Raw genomic sequence first — 17,462 nt, 5'->3', positions numbered from 1 at the left:
TTATAACTTAGAGCAGATTTCAACTTTTATATTACTGTCCTGAGTTTTTAAATAAACATAATGGCCATAGATCATGCATACGGAACTTAGTGGGATTTAGTTTCAGCTAAATACAAGACACTGGGATATATTATTGATATTTCCTTTGTAAAACATAAGCGCTTTTTAACTTTGGTATTAAATAAGATTTAAGATTTCATTTGCCAGTACAAAAAATTCTAGCAATTTGGTTGTACTTTATAGTTTACCAAATCATATTAAAGTCTTCTTTGTATGATTTTTTTTTTTTTTGCAAAATTTTACTCATTATAGTTGGATGAGCTCTGTCAGTCACATTAAAATCATGTGGAGTCAGCTTTCAGTCACCTAATAGAAGAACTTCTTACTTTGGATTATAGAAACAGCCATTGATCATCTTTACTTTTGTGGCCTGGCCTCTCCCCACCACTTCTCCCAGAGAGATATTCAAGTATCCTAGAATCAGATCAAACTATGAATAAAAATATAACTTTGTTGTGAAAAATCTGGAAAAATGCAAAAAGAATATCAACTTCTCTTAAAAAATAATCATGCCTATGTACCAGACAGTGTCCAGAACATTTTACTTGCATTAATTCATTTAGTCCTCACAATAATACTTTATCATAGTTATTAATATTATCTCCATTTTACAGAGAGGAAACTGAGGCCTATGTATGATGGAGCTAGGATTTGACCCTATATTTGCTGGGTACTGCACCTACAATCTATCCATATTGCAATATTACCTCCCATTAATTTTCTTTAAATTTTCTTAAATGGAAAAGAAGAGATCATTAAGGAAACAAACACTTTCATTTTTACCCAGTGTTTCTCAAGATAAATTTCGTCATCAGCCTACTTGCCTCAGAATTCCCTGGGATACTTCTTAAAATGGAGATTCTTCATTTTCCCCTCCCTCCACCCCTGGCAGCTACCATTCTCCTCTGCTTCTCTGAGTTTGATAACCAAAGGGTCCAGCGTTTCAGTTATGCAAGATAAATAAGTTCTGGAGATCTACCATATGGCATAATGACTAGAGCTACGAATACTGAATTGTAAACTTAAAATTTGCTAGGAAGATAGATCTTATGCTGTGTTCTCAACCCAAACAGCAACAGCAACAATGATAAAGTGGTGGAAGGAAACTGTAGAAGGTGATGGAAATGTTTATGAACTGATAGTGGTGATGGTTCACAGGTATATACTTATCCTTAAACTCATCAAGTTGCGAGCATGAAGTATACATAGCTTTTTACATGTTGATAATACTTCACAAAAGCGGTTTAAAGAAAGAAATGAAGACTTCTGGGCCCACTCAGGTTTACTCAGACCCAGACCAAAAGGCCAGGAATCAGTGATTTCTTCTTTCTTGACAAGCATCCCACATGGTTCTCACACATAATGAAGTATGAGTATTTCTGATCTTGATAAATGTTAATTGAGAACACAAAAATAAATCTACAACTTCTTTACATAAATGCAAGAGAATTTCAGTCCATCAGAAAATATTTAGTGTTTATCAGTAATTATCATTCCTGTCCTATCACAGAGGGTGGAAGAAATCTCTGAAGGTAAATTCGGGCAGTTTAAACAAAGCCTAGTTTAGTATCTGTTTCCTGCTGCTTGGTGTCCATCCTTCAGTGTTGCAATCAAGTGCTGTGAGGCAGGGCACCGCACCATAGTATAGCAGGAGCTGCAGAGGCAGACCAAAGATGTGGCTTTGCAAGACTGCAGAGAGAAAGAAGAACAGAAAATAAACAGCTGTGGGCAAATGCTGCCTTCCAGAGCACACAGTATCCTGCATTTTCACATTAATTCAATTGAAGCAATTTAATTTAAGAAAGAATTTCCTTGGTAATATCATTAGAGAGTTTGAAGTCTAACACTAAAAATTAGACAAATATCGAATAACATACATGATTTTGTATAGAGCAGAAGGGACCAGATGGCCTTTAAGTGACCCCATTTTTTTCCTCCAAACTTTGACTTTCTCTGATGAGGCAAAATATTTTCATTTCTGATGCAACATTAATAGGATGTTACATTCTTAATAATTAACTAAATAATAATTAAACTAAATTTTATAACTTTATCTTACACTTACAAGAGAACCCATCCTTGGCATTGAAACTCTAATTTAAGGCAAGACATCATAATAGGGGATCTTTGATTTTTAGCAATGATATAATGAATTGATTCTTTTCTATTCCAAAAAAACTCATCAGAATTTCAATATGGGCAGAAATTTATTCCTATTTCAAGAGTTTAAACAATGAAGTTAGTGATCATAGAAGAAAAAAGGGGCAAGACTCAAGCATTTCTAATGCAATTCTGAGTGCTAATAATAAAGAAGTGAAGTGAAGTGGCTCAGTCGTGTCCGACTCTTTGCCACCCCATGGACTGTAGCCTACCAGGCTCCTCCGTCCCTGGGATTCTCCAGGCAAGAATACTGGAGTGGGTTGCCATTTCCTTCTCCAGGAGATCGTCCCAACCCAGGGATCGAACCTGGGTCTCCCGTATTGCAGGCAGACGCTTTACCATCTGAGCCACTAGGGAAGTCAATAATATAAAGTCACTTTTATTTCACTAAGGATGTTCCTCATTTATAAAATAGCAATATGAGTACTGTTCACCTACTTTATTGTGCTATCAGTAATTAGCATTATTTTATTAACCTGTGTACCTCTAATGCATACATAGTCAAAAGCAGAGTTTCCACTCAATTGATAGTGAAGTTAACAATCACAGGAGAAAAAAGGGGCAACACTCAAGCATTTCTAATGCAAGTCTGAGTGCTAATAATAAAGAAGAAGTCACTTTTATTCCTCTGAGGATTTTCCTTATTTATATAGCAATATGAGTACTGTTCACCTACTTTATTGTGCTATCAGTAATTAACATTATTTTATTAACCTTGTTACCTCTAATACATACATAGTCAAAAGCAGAATTTCCACTCCATTAATAGGATTGTCATTAATGAGGATGAACATTCATTTAGGTCACCCTAAAATTAATTTTACTATGAAAGAAAAGTAAAATTCATGAGAAAAAAATAACCCCTCTCTGAAACAAAGCTTTTTAAATAAAACAGTTGTCTCTTAGAATTGAAAATATTTAGCCTCATCAGGGAAAGGCAAAGTGTGAAGGTAAAAAATGGGGTTGCTTAAAGGTCATCTCGTCCCATCTGCTCTATACAAAATCATATGTGCAGTCCTGTATCTGTACCTGTCTGTAACAAACAGAAGGCTTTTAATATGGAATTCACACTTTAGGAGAGCTACTACTGATGCGTATTAGGGAAACCTGTAAAGTTCTTTTCATTCATTAAACCACATGAATATATATAAAGATCTAATAAGATGTGAGTAAATCAAGGACTAATATGTTTCAGTTTGAAGCTCTAGATAGGATTGACTGAAATGCTAAAAGTTTCTATCCTATAAGAAGCAAGATCCCTCCAGCCCAAAGCTCCAAGCTGGAGGAATTAGAAAAGTCCATCTTGATCACAAACCCAGGCATCCCTGAATTCTGAGAATATGATGGGCTTTCAAACCCTTCCCAAGAATGATGATTCTAGCAATGTCTTAGTGAGCTGTTTATATCTGACAAAGCATGGTGAATATTTAGCTAAATAACACCTATTGCGGGAACACTTTGGGTTTTGCTGCCCTTTAAAAATAATAGTTATTTCATATGAAATTTTATTTTTAGGGCACAACGACTGAAACAGAAATAAGAAAGAGACGGTCCAGTTCTTACCATGTTTCCATGGATCTTTTGGAAGATCCTACGGCAAGGCAAAGAGCAATGAGTATGGCTAGTATTTTGACCAACACCATGGAAGGTATGTCAAAAGTCTTACAGCACAATTACTTGGTGGTGCTTTGGTAATGGTGATAAAAAACTTTCATAAATTCTAAGAGTTAAATTCTTCCTGAATTGATACCACAATACTATTATTTCTTTTACTAAATAAAAGTAAATTCTATATGCAATACATGGATTCTGTTGTTTCATATAGATTTTTACATTTAGCCTCCAGGAAGCTACTGCAAACTCAAGGTATACCTGGAATATAACCTTGGTAGATTAAGTTCCTAAACTGTTGAAGTTTGTCATGTGCATGACATCAAAAGGAATGTAATGATAAATGTTTATTTTTATAGTGATGCTAACACAGGTGAATTGTATTAACTGCTTGAGACTCAAGCTATAAGCTCGTTTGATTTAACCAGAAGTATAAATGAAAAAAGTGGAAACTAGGGTTTAATATTAACCACTTTGAAGCCAAGTTTTCAAAATTTTGTAAAACTACTTTTGCCTCTCTCTCTGATCAGAGTTTAATAATATCTCAGCTTTCTCTTTAGTTCCTGATTATATATGAGTAATTAATATATTGTTAAGAGGTCTGGATGTTATAATTCCAAAATAAAGAATTTGGGGACAGCTTGGTTTGTGATCAGTTATTGGCTCTGTGTCTATATGTGGCTCTGTAGTTGCTTCTTCATCAGTAAAGTATTGATAATGATGTTTAGAGTAACATTGTTGTAAAGACTAAATGAGACCTCATCCATAAGATACCTGTGTTCCTGGCATGTAAAAGGCAGTCAATAACTAGTATTATCAGTTGCTTTGTCATTGTTTTGTTAATGCACATGTTTATCCCTTTCTGTGCTGTTAATGAATTCAAACATCAACTATCAATTTCACCTTGGAAAACACTTTCATATAAAATGTATTTTATCATCCTCCCTTGCCCTCCTTTGCCCTTCTCTCCCTTTCACTTTATAACCCTCCCTTTCCTTCCCCTCCCAAGTGTGTGTGTGGGTATATGTGTGGAAGGAAAAAGAAAGATGGAGAATGAGAAGGAGAGAACACAAGCATGTGCGCGTGTTTCTCTGTTAGTCGCAGTTTCTATTAATACTGGATAGATTCTTGGAATAATTATTTTCCAGTCTGAATGCAAAGATCCCGTGATATTTAATATCAATACCCAAAACCTGAGAGTCACAGCCAGGAAAATCTCACAATGTAGATGGCCATATATATCACAGCCATGTCAGTTACTACAGCCCCAACATTCGTAATGTCCTAATGCAGTATCAGAAATCTTTTCACTGATTTCTATGGGATATTAAACTCAGTACGTTCTTCCCCAACCTCGCCTGCGTTAGCTTGCACTCCCTCTTCCCCCCCAGCTGCCAGTAGCTTGCTCCTCCCTGTCCCTCCAGGTAAATCTTTTGAAGATTCTCTGGTCTTCTGCTCCTTGCCATAGCAAAACCACTGAGAGGAAGCTGCCAGTGGTTCTGCTACCGATGTCAGCAGCATGTCTGCTCCCTAAAGCAAGAAGTAGACAAGGAGACAGGGTAAGTCTTAATTAACACTAATTTGCACTACTGATGGCAAGTTTGAATTAACACTAATTTGCACTACTGATGGCAAGTTTGAATTAACCTGAGAAGTTACTTAAAAACATCAAGCCACCACCACAAAATTGAACTTATCCACTAAGATACAGAGTTAAAAATGAATGCACACATTCCCGTATCGCCCTCCGTGAGTATGTGTCTCATGGACTTGCTTAGAGTGAAATGATGTCCTAGAGATAAGAATAACTTAGGAAGCAGGAGACTGAGTGTTTGGCTTTACTATCTGCAGATATTTTCACTTGATATTTTTGCGAGGAACATGGCTGAGTTTTCATTCTATTTTTCATTGATTGTGTAGAATGCAAAGCATACTTTATTCACTGTATCTAAACACTTTGAATCTGGCATTAATCAAGGCTGGTTGTTAGCTACATAGTGCACACAGGCAACTAGAACTGTCTTTAATGTAGTCCTTTTTGGTTCCTGATAATGGTGGAAAAGTGTTAGGTTGACATAATCTGTTTATTTAGGGATCCTTTCTTCTAAGTCTAATCGTGTTTTAGTTCACCTTTGCTTTTTTCAACCAGGCTTCTTGACCCACGCTGACAACTTTTGTTTTCCCTCTGTTGAACTACAGCTCAGTTTCCATTGTCCAGGGTTATGAATAGCCTCCTACTTAATGACACTGTAGGAGATACACAGAAATGAATTGTTTCCTTTTCAGGTTTTTAAAATGCAAAAACCACATGGAAATATTTCCTGGTCACATCTTTGGGAAGAATGATGGGAGGTGAGGGGGAAGACTGGGGAATTGAGGGAAACCAGCAAAGATCTAAACTGAGTTGTAAATGTGTCTCAGTGTGGATAACCCACCCAGGAATAATGGAGATGTGGCTGTAGTTCTCGCCTGAGTGCTTTGTTTTGTTTCAAAGTGTGATAATTCTTTTTCCTTTTTGGCATGAGTAATTGAATGATTTTATTTTAGAACTTAACAACTCGGCTCCACTTTTTCCTGGTGTCAAGATGAGCAACACTGGCTGTGTTTTCCCGTTTGAACTTTCCTCTTATTTTTTTCCACACAGTTTCCATTTGCTTCTCTTTATCTACTAAATTGCAAGTAGCATTTTAAAAAATACTTATGCTGACTGTACATAGGCAAAGAGATTTTTTTCAGTTCTCTTTAGTTATTTACTGTAAATTATATTGTCCTTTTATCTTCAGTATGACTTTATTTGGGAGTCTTAAAAGCATCTACAAAACAGCACATAAAAACTATATGTTTTTCTTCTGATTTACAACTTAACTATTCTTTATTGTTTACAAAGTTACATATTAAGAGAAATGGAAATAAATTGGGCACTTAAAGTATTTCAGTATCTAAGGACACAATTGAAGAATCTCCTTCTAATGGAATTCTATAAAAATAATAAATTCTATGGAATAATAATAAATTCTAATGGAATTCTATAAAAAATAATCAGAAAATTAATTTACTTTAGTGAAGTAACAAACTATAAAATTAGTAGTAAATGTTTCTCAGCAAAGCAAAAATCACTGCTTATGGTAGTCCTTGTCCATTGTATGAATTCCCTTAAAAAGTTTAATTCCTGTCCCAGATTTGGAGAGATATTCCAGTTGCCACAGTAGGAATACTAAATTGACCAACCAGAGTCAGTTATGCTATTGATGAACAAAGAATTTTTCCTCAATTTTAGTGCTCATCAGTGCTAATCAGGTCTCACATTTGGCTGAGCAAGTGATAGAGAGTGATATTGGCAGAAAACAACATCTGCATCCTTTTCTCACTCAATAATTGATTGAGATAAATATACCAAAGAAAAATAGTAGATAATTTCCCACTTTCTAATTCTCCCAAATTCTTTGCCAATATTTACTTTTTCAGTATTTTGAGCATCACCTTACAGATCCGTGCATTTCTGTCTTCTCTCTCCTATTATTTAGTTGAAATTCTTTTTTGAAATTGTTATACTATTTTCTTCAGTAAATGTGCTTTTATATGAAATCTTTTATCATAGGTTTGGTGTGATTCTCATTTTAACACATTAAAATAAATGCATTTCATGAAAATTTATTGATTATACATATGTGACATCTAAAATCCTCTTGCATTTTACCAGTAGTGCATCAGTCACATTTTGTGAAACAGCGAGGATCTCACTTTCTTAGGGTGGATATTTCCTCTTCTTTTGTGTCGTCCAGTTAAATCAAGAAATGTGGGGGGGGGGGAAGAGTCTTGCTAAGTTTAATACATAATACTATATCTAATTAGGTTTAACCAGAAACTTTTAAGATTGGTGATACTGACAAAAGTCTTTCATTAGAATACCCAAAAAACGTATCTAATCCAGGGAACTGAAATTCATCATGACTAATAAAGGTTTTAAAGACTTCTCCTGAGAGAAGTCTTTCATAATAGAAGTGCTCTATCTGGAACATAGATGACGTTTAAGTATACTCGACACAAGTCCTACCCATTAATTTATGGTAGCCTTGAAGATAATTATCAGATAGTTTAATGTTATAGATAGAATCTTGGAAACCATGTTTAACTAAGATACATTTGTAAAGTTTACTAGCCTGTCCACATTTTTTTTTTCCTGTCCACATTTTTTATGATGGCTAGTCTATCAGTGCTTTCCTGCTCAACCATCAGATTAATCTATAATGCCTTTTAACAACTTCAGAATTTTTTAAGAGTCACTTTCAATTTAAACCAAAGGCTTCTTAAAAAAGAGGAAGCAGTTTTCATAAGTATCCTGTTTTCTTCCAGAACTTGAAGAATCCAGACAGAAATGCCCACCGTGCTGGTATAAATTTGCTAACATGTGTTTGATTTGGGACTGCTGTAAGCCATGGTTAAAGGTGAAACATGTTGTCAACCTGGTTGTGATGGACCCTTTTGTTGACCTGGCCATCACCATCTGCATTGTCTTAAACACCCTCTTCATGGCCATGGAGCATTACCCCATGACGGAGCAGTTTAGCAGTGTGCTGTCAGTTGGGAACCTGGTAAGGCTCACTGAGGGCTACTCTACTCATTGAAAGAGTTTATGGTTACTTTAATGAATTTCACATATCACTCTCAAATTAAATATGAATTAATTGGCCATATTTACTTGGGCAACAAAAGTGCAGCATTATTTTTTTTATAACAAATTGTATTGCTTCAGGTAAGCAATAGAAAAGAGTCAAAGATTTTATTTATAGTTTGACAGAATTAAATATAAATTCATTAAAAAGATCATTTTGAATTACAGGGGACATAGATCTATGGTAAAATGCTGATGTGTTCCTCAGGTATTTAGAATAGACTCTTTCAGACATGTTTACATTTGTCAAACAAATTAAGTCAGATAATTTAAAAATATCTGTTCATACCTGTAGATGGATTTTTAAGGGAAGAAACATCATATAGAGGTTATTATTTCTGTTTGAATTTGTCCTATACATTTAGGAATTTATAAATAATTAAGTTTTGCATATTTTTTAACTTAAAATTCTATACTAACATTCGTGGCTACATGGTAGAGTGAAAGAAATTGAAGTCAATATAAATAAATTCAGGTAACATATATTGATATCAATGTAAGAGGTTAATTAAGTTCCCATGAACCTCCCACCTTGATAAATGAACATATAAACAGGTTCTATATGGATAGTAAATGATATATTCTGAAGGATGGTACACAATATTTTTAGACTCTGAAGTAACCATTATTGTTCTATTATAACCAGATAGGTCTTAACTGATAAAGTTACAATATATATGCTGACCACTTATTTTGCACCAAGCATTGTGCTAAATGGTTTACATAAAATCCCACTTTCTAGGTACCCACAAAGTCAGCCCTCGGGTAAATACTATGAATGTCTGCATTTTACAGTGAGGGGATCTATACCCATGAGAAATTGACAGAGCAATGAAAGCTCTAAATACTGTATGTATCAGAGACTCTAAAAGATATTTCAGAGACTGTTTTAAGCTATGCCCCCAAATCACAGAACTTTAGGAAAAGACAATAATGTTACCTAGTCCAAATATTTTCATATATGTAGGAATCACCTCAACATTATCTATAAAAAAGTGAGCAAGGGATAAAATAAGCTTTTTGGAGATGAGTATTAGGAAACAGCTCAAATGGGCTTAAGCAAAAATAAGCAAAATAAATTTTAAAAAATAATTCATTACTTCAAGTAACTAAAGCCCATTTGGGCATAGCTCCAGGTTTTAATCTGTCTAGATTCAAATTCTCAATCAATGTCATTGGGAGTTAGCTTCTTGCCAGCTTTTTCCCAGTGTTTCTTTTATCTCTAGCTGAATATTCTATTGATGGCAGTGTTCTACCAACTTCTATCCTACTGACACAGCTCATTAAGCAGAAGGAGTATGCCTCTTAACTGGTATTTCTAACACAAGCCCAAGTATTGAATACCATCAGCCTGGTTGGAGTTACAGAACCATTTCTAAACCAGTCAATCTGGTTCTAGGGTTAGAATGAATGCCCTAATAGGTAATCATCTGGTGAGTTTTTGGAAAGCTATGGAGATCAGAGGCAAAGTCAAGGTGTTGACTGCAATGAGTTACCTGAACATTTCACTTAAGAATATAAAAGTGGAATATTAGTTTTATTGTGTTAATTCTTATATTCTTCATCACTTGATAAACCTCAGCTATAGTAAACAATTAAATATCAACTTGAATACAAACCATTTGAGGATACTAATTTCCTGGGTCTAAATCAATTTTTAAAACTCAGAACTAAATTGCGATTTGTTGGGAATAAATTAAATTGCTTAATAATTATTTATGCTTTCAAGAGTCTTCGTTCGTGTAATAAATATTTCTCACTTAGGTCTTCACTGGGATCTTCACAGCAGAAATGTTTCTCAAGATAATTGCCATGGATCCATATTATTACTTTCAAGAAGGCTGGAATATTTTTGATGGTTTAATTGTGAGCCTTAGTTTAATGGAACTTGGTCTGGCAAATGTGGAAGGACTGTCAGTTCTCCGATCATTTCGACTGGTAAATTAACTGAGAGTAACCATAATATTTTTATAAATAATTTAATTAGTAGTCACTCTTTTCTTGTGAAAATTGAAAGATTTCCCATAGCTTTAATTTTTTTAAATATATTTCTAACAAAACAGATGGTAGTTTCTTCTTCATTACAGTTTTAATGCACAGGTTAAGTTTAATTCAAATGAAAAGCCAATAATTCTCTCCTTAGTAAGTGAATGTCAAGGCTAATGGGAAGAGAGAAAATGGAGGTCATACATAATCCCAAATCAAATTAAACAACACAATACATACCTCTCAGCTATATGCGGTTTGCTTAAACATAATAAGGGGCTTGATTGGGGCTTTGGATTGGCTACCAGCGGCTAAGAGATTATGGAATTGCCCACTTTGCCCCCGTACAAGACTAGGGACTGGGTAAAGTTCACAGAAAAGAGGACAGAGCTCCTATTCATCTGTGCCTTTAGCCAGGTCAGGAAGTCACCAAATCCACTCTCTAAGAAAAGTTGCCTGTATAACATTTTAATTTTAGGAAAGGCTCTTTCATTTGTTCTTTATATTTGATAAGTTTAGGCCTCTTTTTAAATTAAGAGATAAAATATCACTTGACCCATTTCCATTTAAAATGTGATATGTTTTATTGTGCTGTTTATTTGAGTTGGCTCCAACTTTTTGTGATTTATTTTCAAACAACAGACATTGTATATAGCTGGTAAAGACAGATTCCTATAGGCAACCTATCTTAATGGTGATTAGTTTCAAGAATTTGTGATCAAGTCTGTTTAGAAATTTCCTTACTACTTTCAAATATTTGTTAAGATCCTTAGAGCTGTGATTTCCTTTCCTAGTCTTTAGCTGTGGATCTAATTTGAAGCTAGAAGGATAAAAAAAAAAATTAGCAGTGATTATATAACAAGTAAATATGGGCAACTACTTTTAAAAAGCTTAGTAGGTCTTTATGATAATGTGATGCAGTTTAGGAAGGTACAAAGCATAATATCACTAATGTCTTGCTTAGTATATCAGGCTCTTTTGGATTAATTATTCTCAGGGAATAAATTAAAATTTTTGGTTTGTATCTTTGCTCCTTTGGGTCACTTAGTTGCCATTAAATAATGCACTACTCTTAGCCTGACATTTACTGAAGCATCAGAAATAAAATGCTGATGCTGTTTAATGGTAAATAGTACTCTAGAGGCTTCTATGACACACTATAATGAGTTGATTAATTAAATCACTGAAGACCTAAAAGTTGACAAAATACAGCTTTTCATACAAGTCCAAGTATTTCTTACTTGAGTACAATAAATCTCCTTTAAAATACAGCCAATATTACAACACGCTAAAGGTCAAAGCAGTCTAAGATTTAAAGAAATTAGTTGGGTTTTCCCTTGTATCTTACCTAATTTAAGTGTTAATGTTGTTTACATTTGTGCATTTCAGCATGATATTCCAAGTACACTGAAAAATATATCCATTTGGGACTTTTAAATAATGAGAGCCTCTTCTAGAGCCTCTACTTCTCTGAAGCAGTTTCTGCTAATTAATCACCATTAATTTTAGGTATTTCAGCTCCTTACAGAAAAACAAAAAGAATAATATAAATGCTTATGTAAGATTATGGAATTTAAATGCCAATTTAAAAAAAAACTGTATTCTTATTTTATTTACAATATATGCTATTTCCGAATGAAGAATATAGACAATAGTTTGGCACACAAATAACCTATCACCTAAAACTGAGACACTGTAGATTTTCCCTATAAACAAATATACAGATTCTTCCAAATGCAGAGCAGTAATGACCTTGTTTCTGTTTTCAGCTTAGAGTTTTCAAGTTGGCAAAATCCTGGCCCACCCTGAATATGCTAATTAAAATCATCGGCAATTCTGTAGGGGCTCTGGGTAACCTCACCCTGGTGTTGGCCATCATCGTCTTCATTTTTGCCGTGGTCGGCATGCAGCTCTTTGGTAAGAGCTACAAAGAATGTGTCTGCAAGATTTCCAATGATTGTGAGCTCCCTCGCTGGCACATGCATGACTTCTTCCACTCCTTCCTGATTGTGTTCCGGGTGCTGTGTGGAGAGTGGATAGAGACCATGTGGGACTGCATGGAGGTCGCCGGGCAAACCATGTGCCTTACTGTCTTCATGATGGTCATGGTCATTGGAAACCTGGTGGTATGTGGTAAAACATTTTTCTCATTTTCAGTAAAAGATAATGTAACCATCAGGAATGTTTTGTATATTTTTTTTAATCAAATTTCAGTTCTTCATGATGGCAGGAGTCAGTTATAGATCAGACTATAGAAATCTACATGAGCTTTTTTTAATATTTGTTTACATTATTTTAATTTTTTTCCCTTTATATCGAACTGTAATTGACATGTAACACAAACTCTTAAAATATCTTTTGAACCAAAGTTGTTCTTCATCTCTGTATCTCTTACTGTTCCAAGGAGGGCCATTTTTGGCTTTTATCTTTCAGTTCTTGTGCTAAAGCATGGCAGTGCTATTAGATAGTCATTCATTTTATTTATAAATACTAACAATATTGTCACTTGAAAATGTTTCACATTTGGGTTCTCTGCTAGTTGGAGTTAAAAAAAAATAGCTATCATCTGTCCATTGAAAGCACATCAGTATTTGTTGCATAGAAATGACAGTATGAATGAGTAATACTGACTCAAGAATCATTTGTTATCATTTCTGTGTAAAATGAACTATGCCCAACACACCTCTACTGAGTTCTGGGGGCCTGGGAACGATGGTAGGATGATATATATGGCACAGTGATAAGACATTTACTCAAACAGGAATAAAAAGAGTAAGTGAAAAAAGTGTTATATGTAAAGTTTACAAGATGGAAATGTTGCTTTGCGATGGCAAGGATCATCACAGAAGGCTTTGTCAAAGAGTTCAGACCTGCACATATCTTTAATTGAGATGTGAGAAGAAAGTAGACCATCCCAAGCCAGGAAATAGTGGACCCAGTAGTTGGGTAAGAAAGGACAATAGATTTATTTGAGAGGGATCAGACTCTCATATGTTAAATTTATTATACTAAGTTGCTTGATCAGGCCCCAACTCAGTGGAATAGAACAAGGACTATCGTAACCAATATTTTAAAGTCTGCAATTTATAGACTTCACTTTCTTTCACATTAAAAGTAACCTCCAATCCCCCAGTCAGTTCACTTCAGTGACTCAGTCGTGTCCAACTGTTTGCACCTCCATGGACTGCAGCACGCCAGGCTTCCCTGTCCATCATCAACTCCCAGAGCTTACTCAAACTCATGTCCATCAGGTTGGTGATGCCATCCAACCATCTCATTCTTTGTCATCCCCTTCTCCTCCTGCCTTCAGTCTTTCCCAGCATCAGGATCTTTTCAAATGAGTCAATTCTTTGCATCGGGTGGCCAAAGTATTGGAGTTTCAGCTTCAGCATCAGTCCTTCCAATGAATATTCAGGACTGATTTCCTTTAGTGTGGACTGATTTCCTTTAGTGTGGACTGATTGGCTCAGTCCCCCAGAGGAGGAAAAAAGGGAAAGGGAAAAAAAAATTATCATTTATTTCTATTTTTTGCAACATTTCAGTCTTATCAGTATCCTGTTGTTAACTCTGACCTATTCTTAAAATAACAAGAAACATGAATAGTGTACAGTTCAGAAATGTGAACAGTGGCTTATTACAATACACATTTATTAATTATCTCATAATTTCTGTAGGTCAGAAATTTGGGAACCACTTATCTAGTTCTGGTCCTGGGTTAGTTAAAAGATTTATATCCAGATGTTGATGGGGGACAGTTATCTTGACTGAGATTGAAGAATTGACTGCTAATAAGGCTCACTCTCATGGCTGTTGCTGAGAGGTCCCAGTTCAGCCTTACTGGCTGTTGGTAGAAGGCTTCAGTTTCTCTCCACATGGATCTCGCCATAGAGTTGATTATCTTCATGACATGGCAGTTGGCTTTTTCTTCCAGAGCACAAGACACAAAGCAAAGGGCAAGGAGAAAGCCCTTTTTATGTTCTAATCTTGAAGTCACATTCTGTCACTTCTGCAGTATTCTATTGACTAGTCATTAAAAAGAGCTCACATTTAAGAAAAAGGGATTAGACTTTAACTTTTGAAGGGATGAGTATCACATAATTTTAAGACCACTACAATTCTAGATATAACTTGCTTGCTTTCAGAAGATGCAAGAATACATGGAACAGGAAGAAACGATCACAGGGCTACATAGAAGAAAAACAGAGAAAATGTCATTGGTTTGTATTTTAGATTTGGTTTGATTTCGTTTATATATTTGACATACATTGGAAGAAGAGAATGGAAGGCAGAGAAAACGATCCTTTATGACAACAATGAGTGAGAAGACGGGACACAAGCAGTGAAAATTCATAGTGGGGGTAGCAGAAAGTGTTTGAGGCCAGACTGAGTAGAGTTTAATTTATGAAAAGGCTGATTATACATTACCAAATTGAATATTTTTTCCTGTAGACAGTTGAACGCTACAGATGTCTTTTTATCAGGAAAGTGGCAATGAGAAAGTGGAATTTGGGTAGAACTTATGGAGCCAGAAAACACAGTGAATTTAAAGAAACTCAACATACCACATATGATCTTTTGTTTACTGAAATAGGGCACATCTCTCTAACTGTACAAAGGATTCAAGTTGGAAAGAGAATTTCAGGAAGTATTCATACCTATGGATGTCATTTATATTAATTTGGATTGCTACATATACCTAACATGGTATAACAGATAAAATAATAATTTCCATCTATTGTCATATATTTAAATTCTGTACCTTTTTAAAAAATTAAAGAATCTCCTTATTTACTATAAGTTAAAAAGTATTCCTCCTTTTGTGATATCTTGTATATTTTTTCTAGAGTAACTAAGGTAGTAATAATACCTGTCATGTTTATCACTATCAAGGAGATATGTTCATATCACATTTCCTTAAATAAGATTGACTGACCTGGTGCACTGCTTCTTACAATTCTTCCTTCTCATCCTCACCAAAAAGGTTAATGTCTCCCAAAGACAAGGTGACATAACCTCCTGTAAACACACATAAACTCCCATGTAATGCTCGATTACTTAATCACTGCCTAGTCCACAGACAAGACAGAGGTGGGGCTATCGATTGCCTTTTCCAGGCTATCATCTTGGTTTGCTAATGCTATGGCCAGAAATCCTCTTACAGGTTCAAGACAGGGGCTGCAGAAAAAGAATACATTTTTTTTTTTTAAGATTACCACATCTAGAAGTAGTCACCTCTATCTCTAAGTGGGCCATTAGCACACAAGAGGGATATGAAAGGGAGTTTTTCTCACCAATTAAAAATCAGGCTAGAAAAAGTATTGATACAGGCAATATGTTTCAATCTTGAATCCCAAGTGGAAATTATTATTCCAAGAGAATAATTTGGGGACACATGAAAGCAAGATTCTGACTCAGTGAGCTATTAAGTCTGTCCATGACCATGTGTGAACAGGATCCCAGGTTTCAGTTCCTGAGTAAGCTTGTTGAACTGTATTTCTTTAAATTGCCTTTGGTCACCCCCACCACCTTGGTCAGCTGTTACACTGATCAATACCCTTTGGTAATAAAGGAGGTCTAGAAACAGAAATGAGATTGAAAACAAAAAAAGGTAAATTGAAAGATAGTATAACAGAGAGTAGGCTGGATCAAAGTAACAGTGATATAACAGCTAAACTGTCTCAAGGGTTTACCATGCCAGTCGCTTTGTGAGGGCCACATGGATCCCTTAGCTGAATCATCAGAACAATCTTGTAAGCTTAGCACTGGGAAAATTGACATAAACTTGATTCTTACCCAATGCTTGAATTCTAATATGAAAAGGGAATGGACCATAAGATATAACAGTAAATGACATAATAGATACCTGCTCCAAAGCTTTGAGAGGAACTATAGTTGGATCTCACTCTGGGAAGGTTGACTAATATTTGTCAAGAAAAAGTTCCTAATAGAAAAAGTTCATTAATGAACCTTAATAAATCAAATCTAGAAAAAATTATGGTACCAAAATTCAGTTTTATTAGGGATAAAACCCAAAATGTAACATTTAATTTTTTCTCTTTCATCTATTTTTATCCAAACAATACATTCAAGGCAAATCACAATAAACTATAACTTTACTGGTAAATTTCAGATGTGAAGGAGCAGGTCTTAGTACGAATACTAACAACCATGGTATAGCATCTGAAAGATGTCAGTATAGACTCACAGAATTATGTGCAGTCCTTGTTGGATCTTATACGATTTTTTTACCTTTCTTAACACCATTGGTGAGACTGACTCATAACTGGTTAGACAAAGGAACTCTGAGGCTCATTAACCTGTTAGAAAGGTAGGAATCCAGCAAGAATGCAGCATCCTTTTCGTTGGAGTTCTGCTTAAAACCTTTCCTAGGACTCCTCTTCTGCACTACTTCCTTTTTGTCTTTGGACTCCTTCAGGGCCATATCCTTTTTTGTCCTGTTCTGTCTGTTTCAGTGACCAAGGACTCATATACTTGGTCTTGTGCCCATGAGAGTGCTCTATTTCTTAGTAAATTACCTCTTTTTGAGTGTACATAGCAGATTTATGGTCACTAATCTTTTGCTAACCCATATCAGTGGGGCCTATTTTTGGAGACTCAAGTTGTTAGAGTAATCAGTGGTCTGTAACCATTTCTTTATACTATTTGCAACTACTGTATAAATCTAGTGGCCATGATTTTCTGAACCAAAAACTGAGATTTTTGATCTAGTGGTAAATATATATATATTTCTAAATTGATAAGTTATCTAAAGTGCAAGAATATATACAAACATAAAAATAAAATAATATTTAAATATAGTGGAATCATCTTTGGTTCAGGAATAAAAGTATAATAAATTATCAGTGTCCTGGAAAACCCAGGTTACATGGGGAAAATACTTAACATCGCAAATAAAACTTTTTTTTCCTTTTTCATTGTATAGTTATCTAGATAGCAAAAATTTTTCATTTGG

The 17,462-nt window shown here is 35.0% G+C and overlaps 1 protein-coding gene across 1 annotated transcript in view; it reads left to right on the top strand.

Moving 5' to 3' along the window:
- Positions 1 to 17,462, top strand: part of LOC138432777 (sodium channel protein type 2 subunit alpha) — an 89,345-nt gene that overhangs the window by 33,278 nt on the left and 38,605 nt on the right. The window contains exons 13-16 of the mRNA XM_069574304.1: positions 3,736 to 3,868; positions 8,185 to 8,423; positions 10,268 to 10,441; positions 12,259 to 12,615. Coding sequence (XP_069430405.1) covers positions 3,736 to 3,868; positions 8,185 to 8,423; positions 10,268 to 10,441; positions 12,259 to 12,615 — 903 coding nt within the window. The remainder of the gene's footprint in view (positions 1 to 3,735; positions 3,869 to 8,184; positions 8,424 to 10,267; positions 10,442 to 12,258; positions 12,616 to 17,462) is intronic.

The sequence above is a fragment of the Ovis canadensis genome, chromosome 2 (assembly GCF_042477335.2).
Source record: "Ovis canadensis isolate MfBH-ARS-UI-01 breed Bighorn chromosome 2, ARS-UI_OviCan_v2, whole genome shotgun sequence".
Classification (NCBI taxonomy): domain Eukaryota; kingdom Metazoa; phylum Chordata; class Mammalia; order Artiodactyla; family Bovidae; genus Ovis; species Ovis canadensis.
This window is presented reverse-complemented; position numbering and strand designations above follow the sequence as displayed.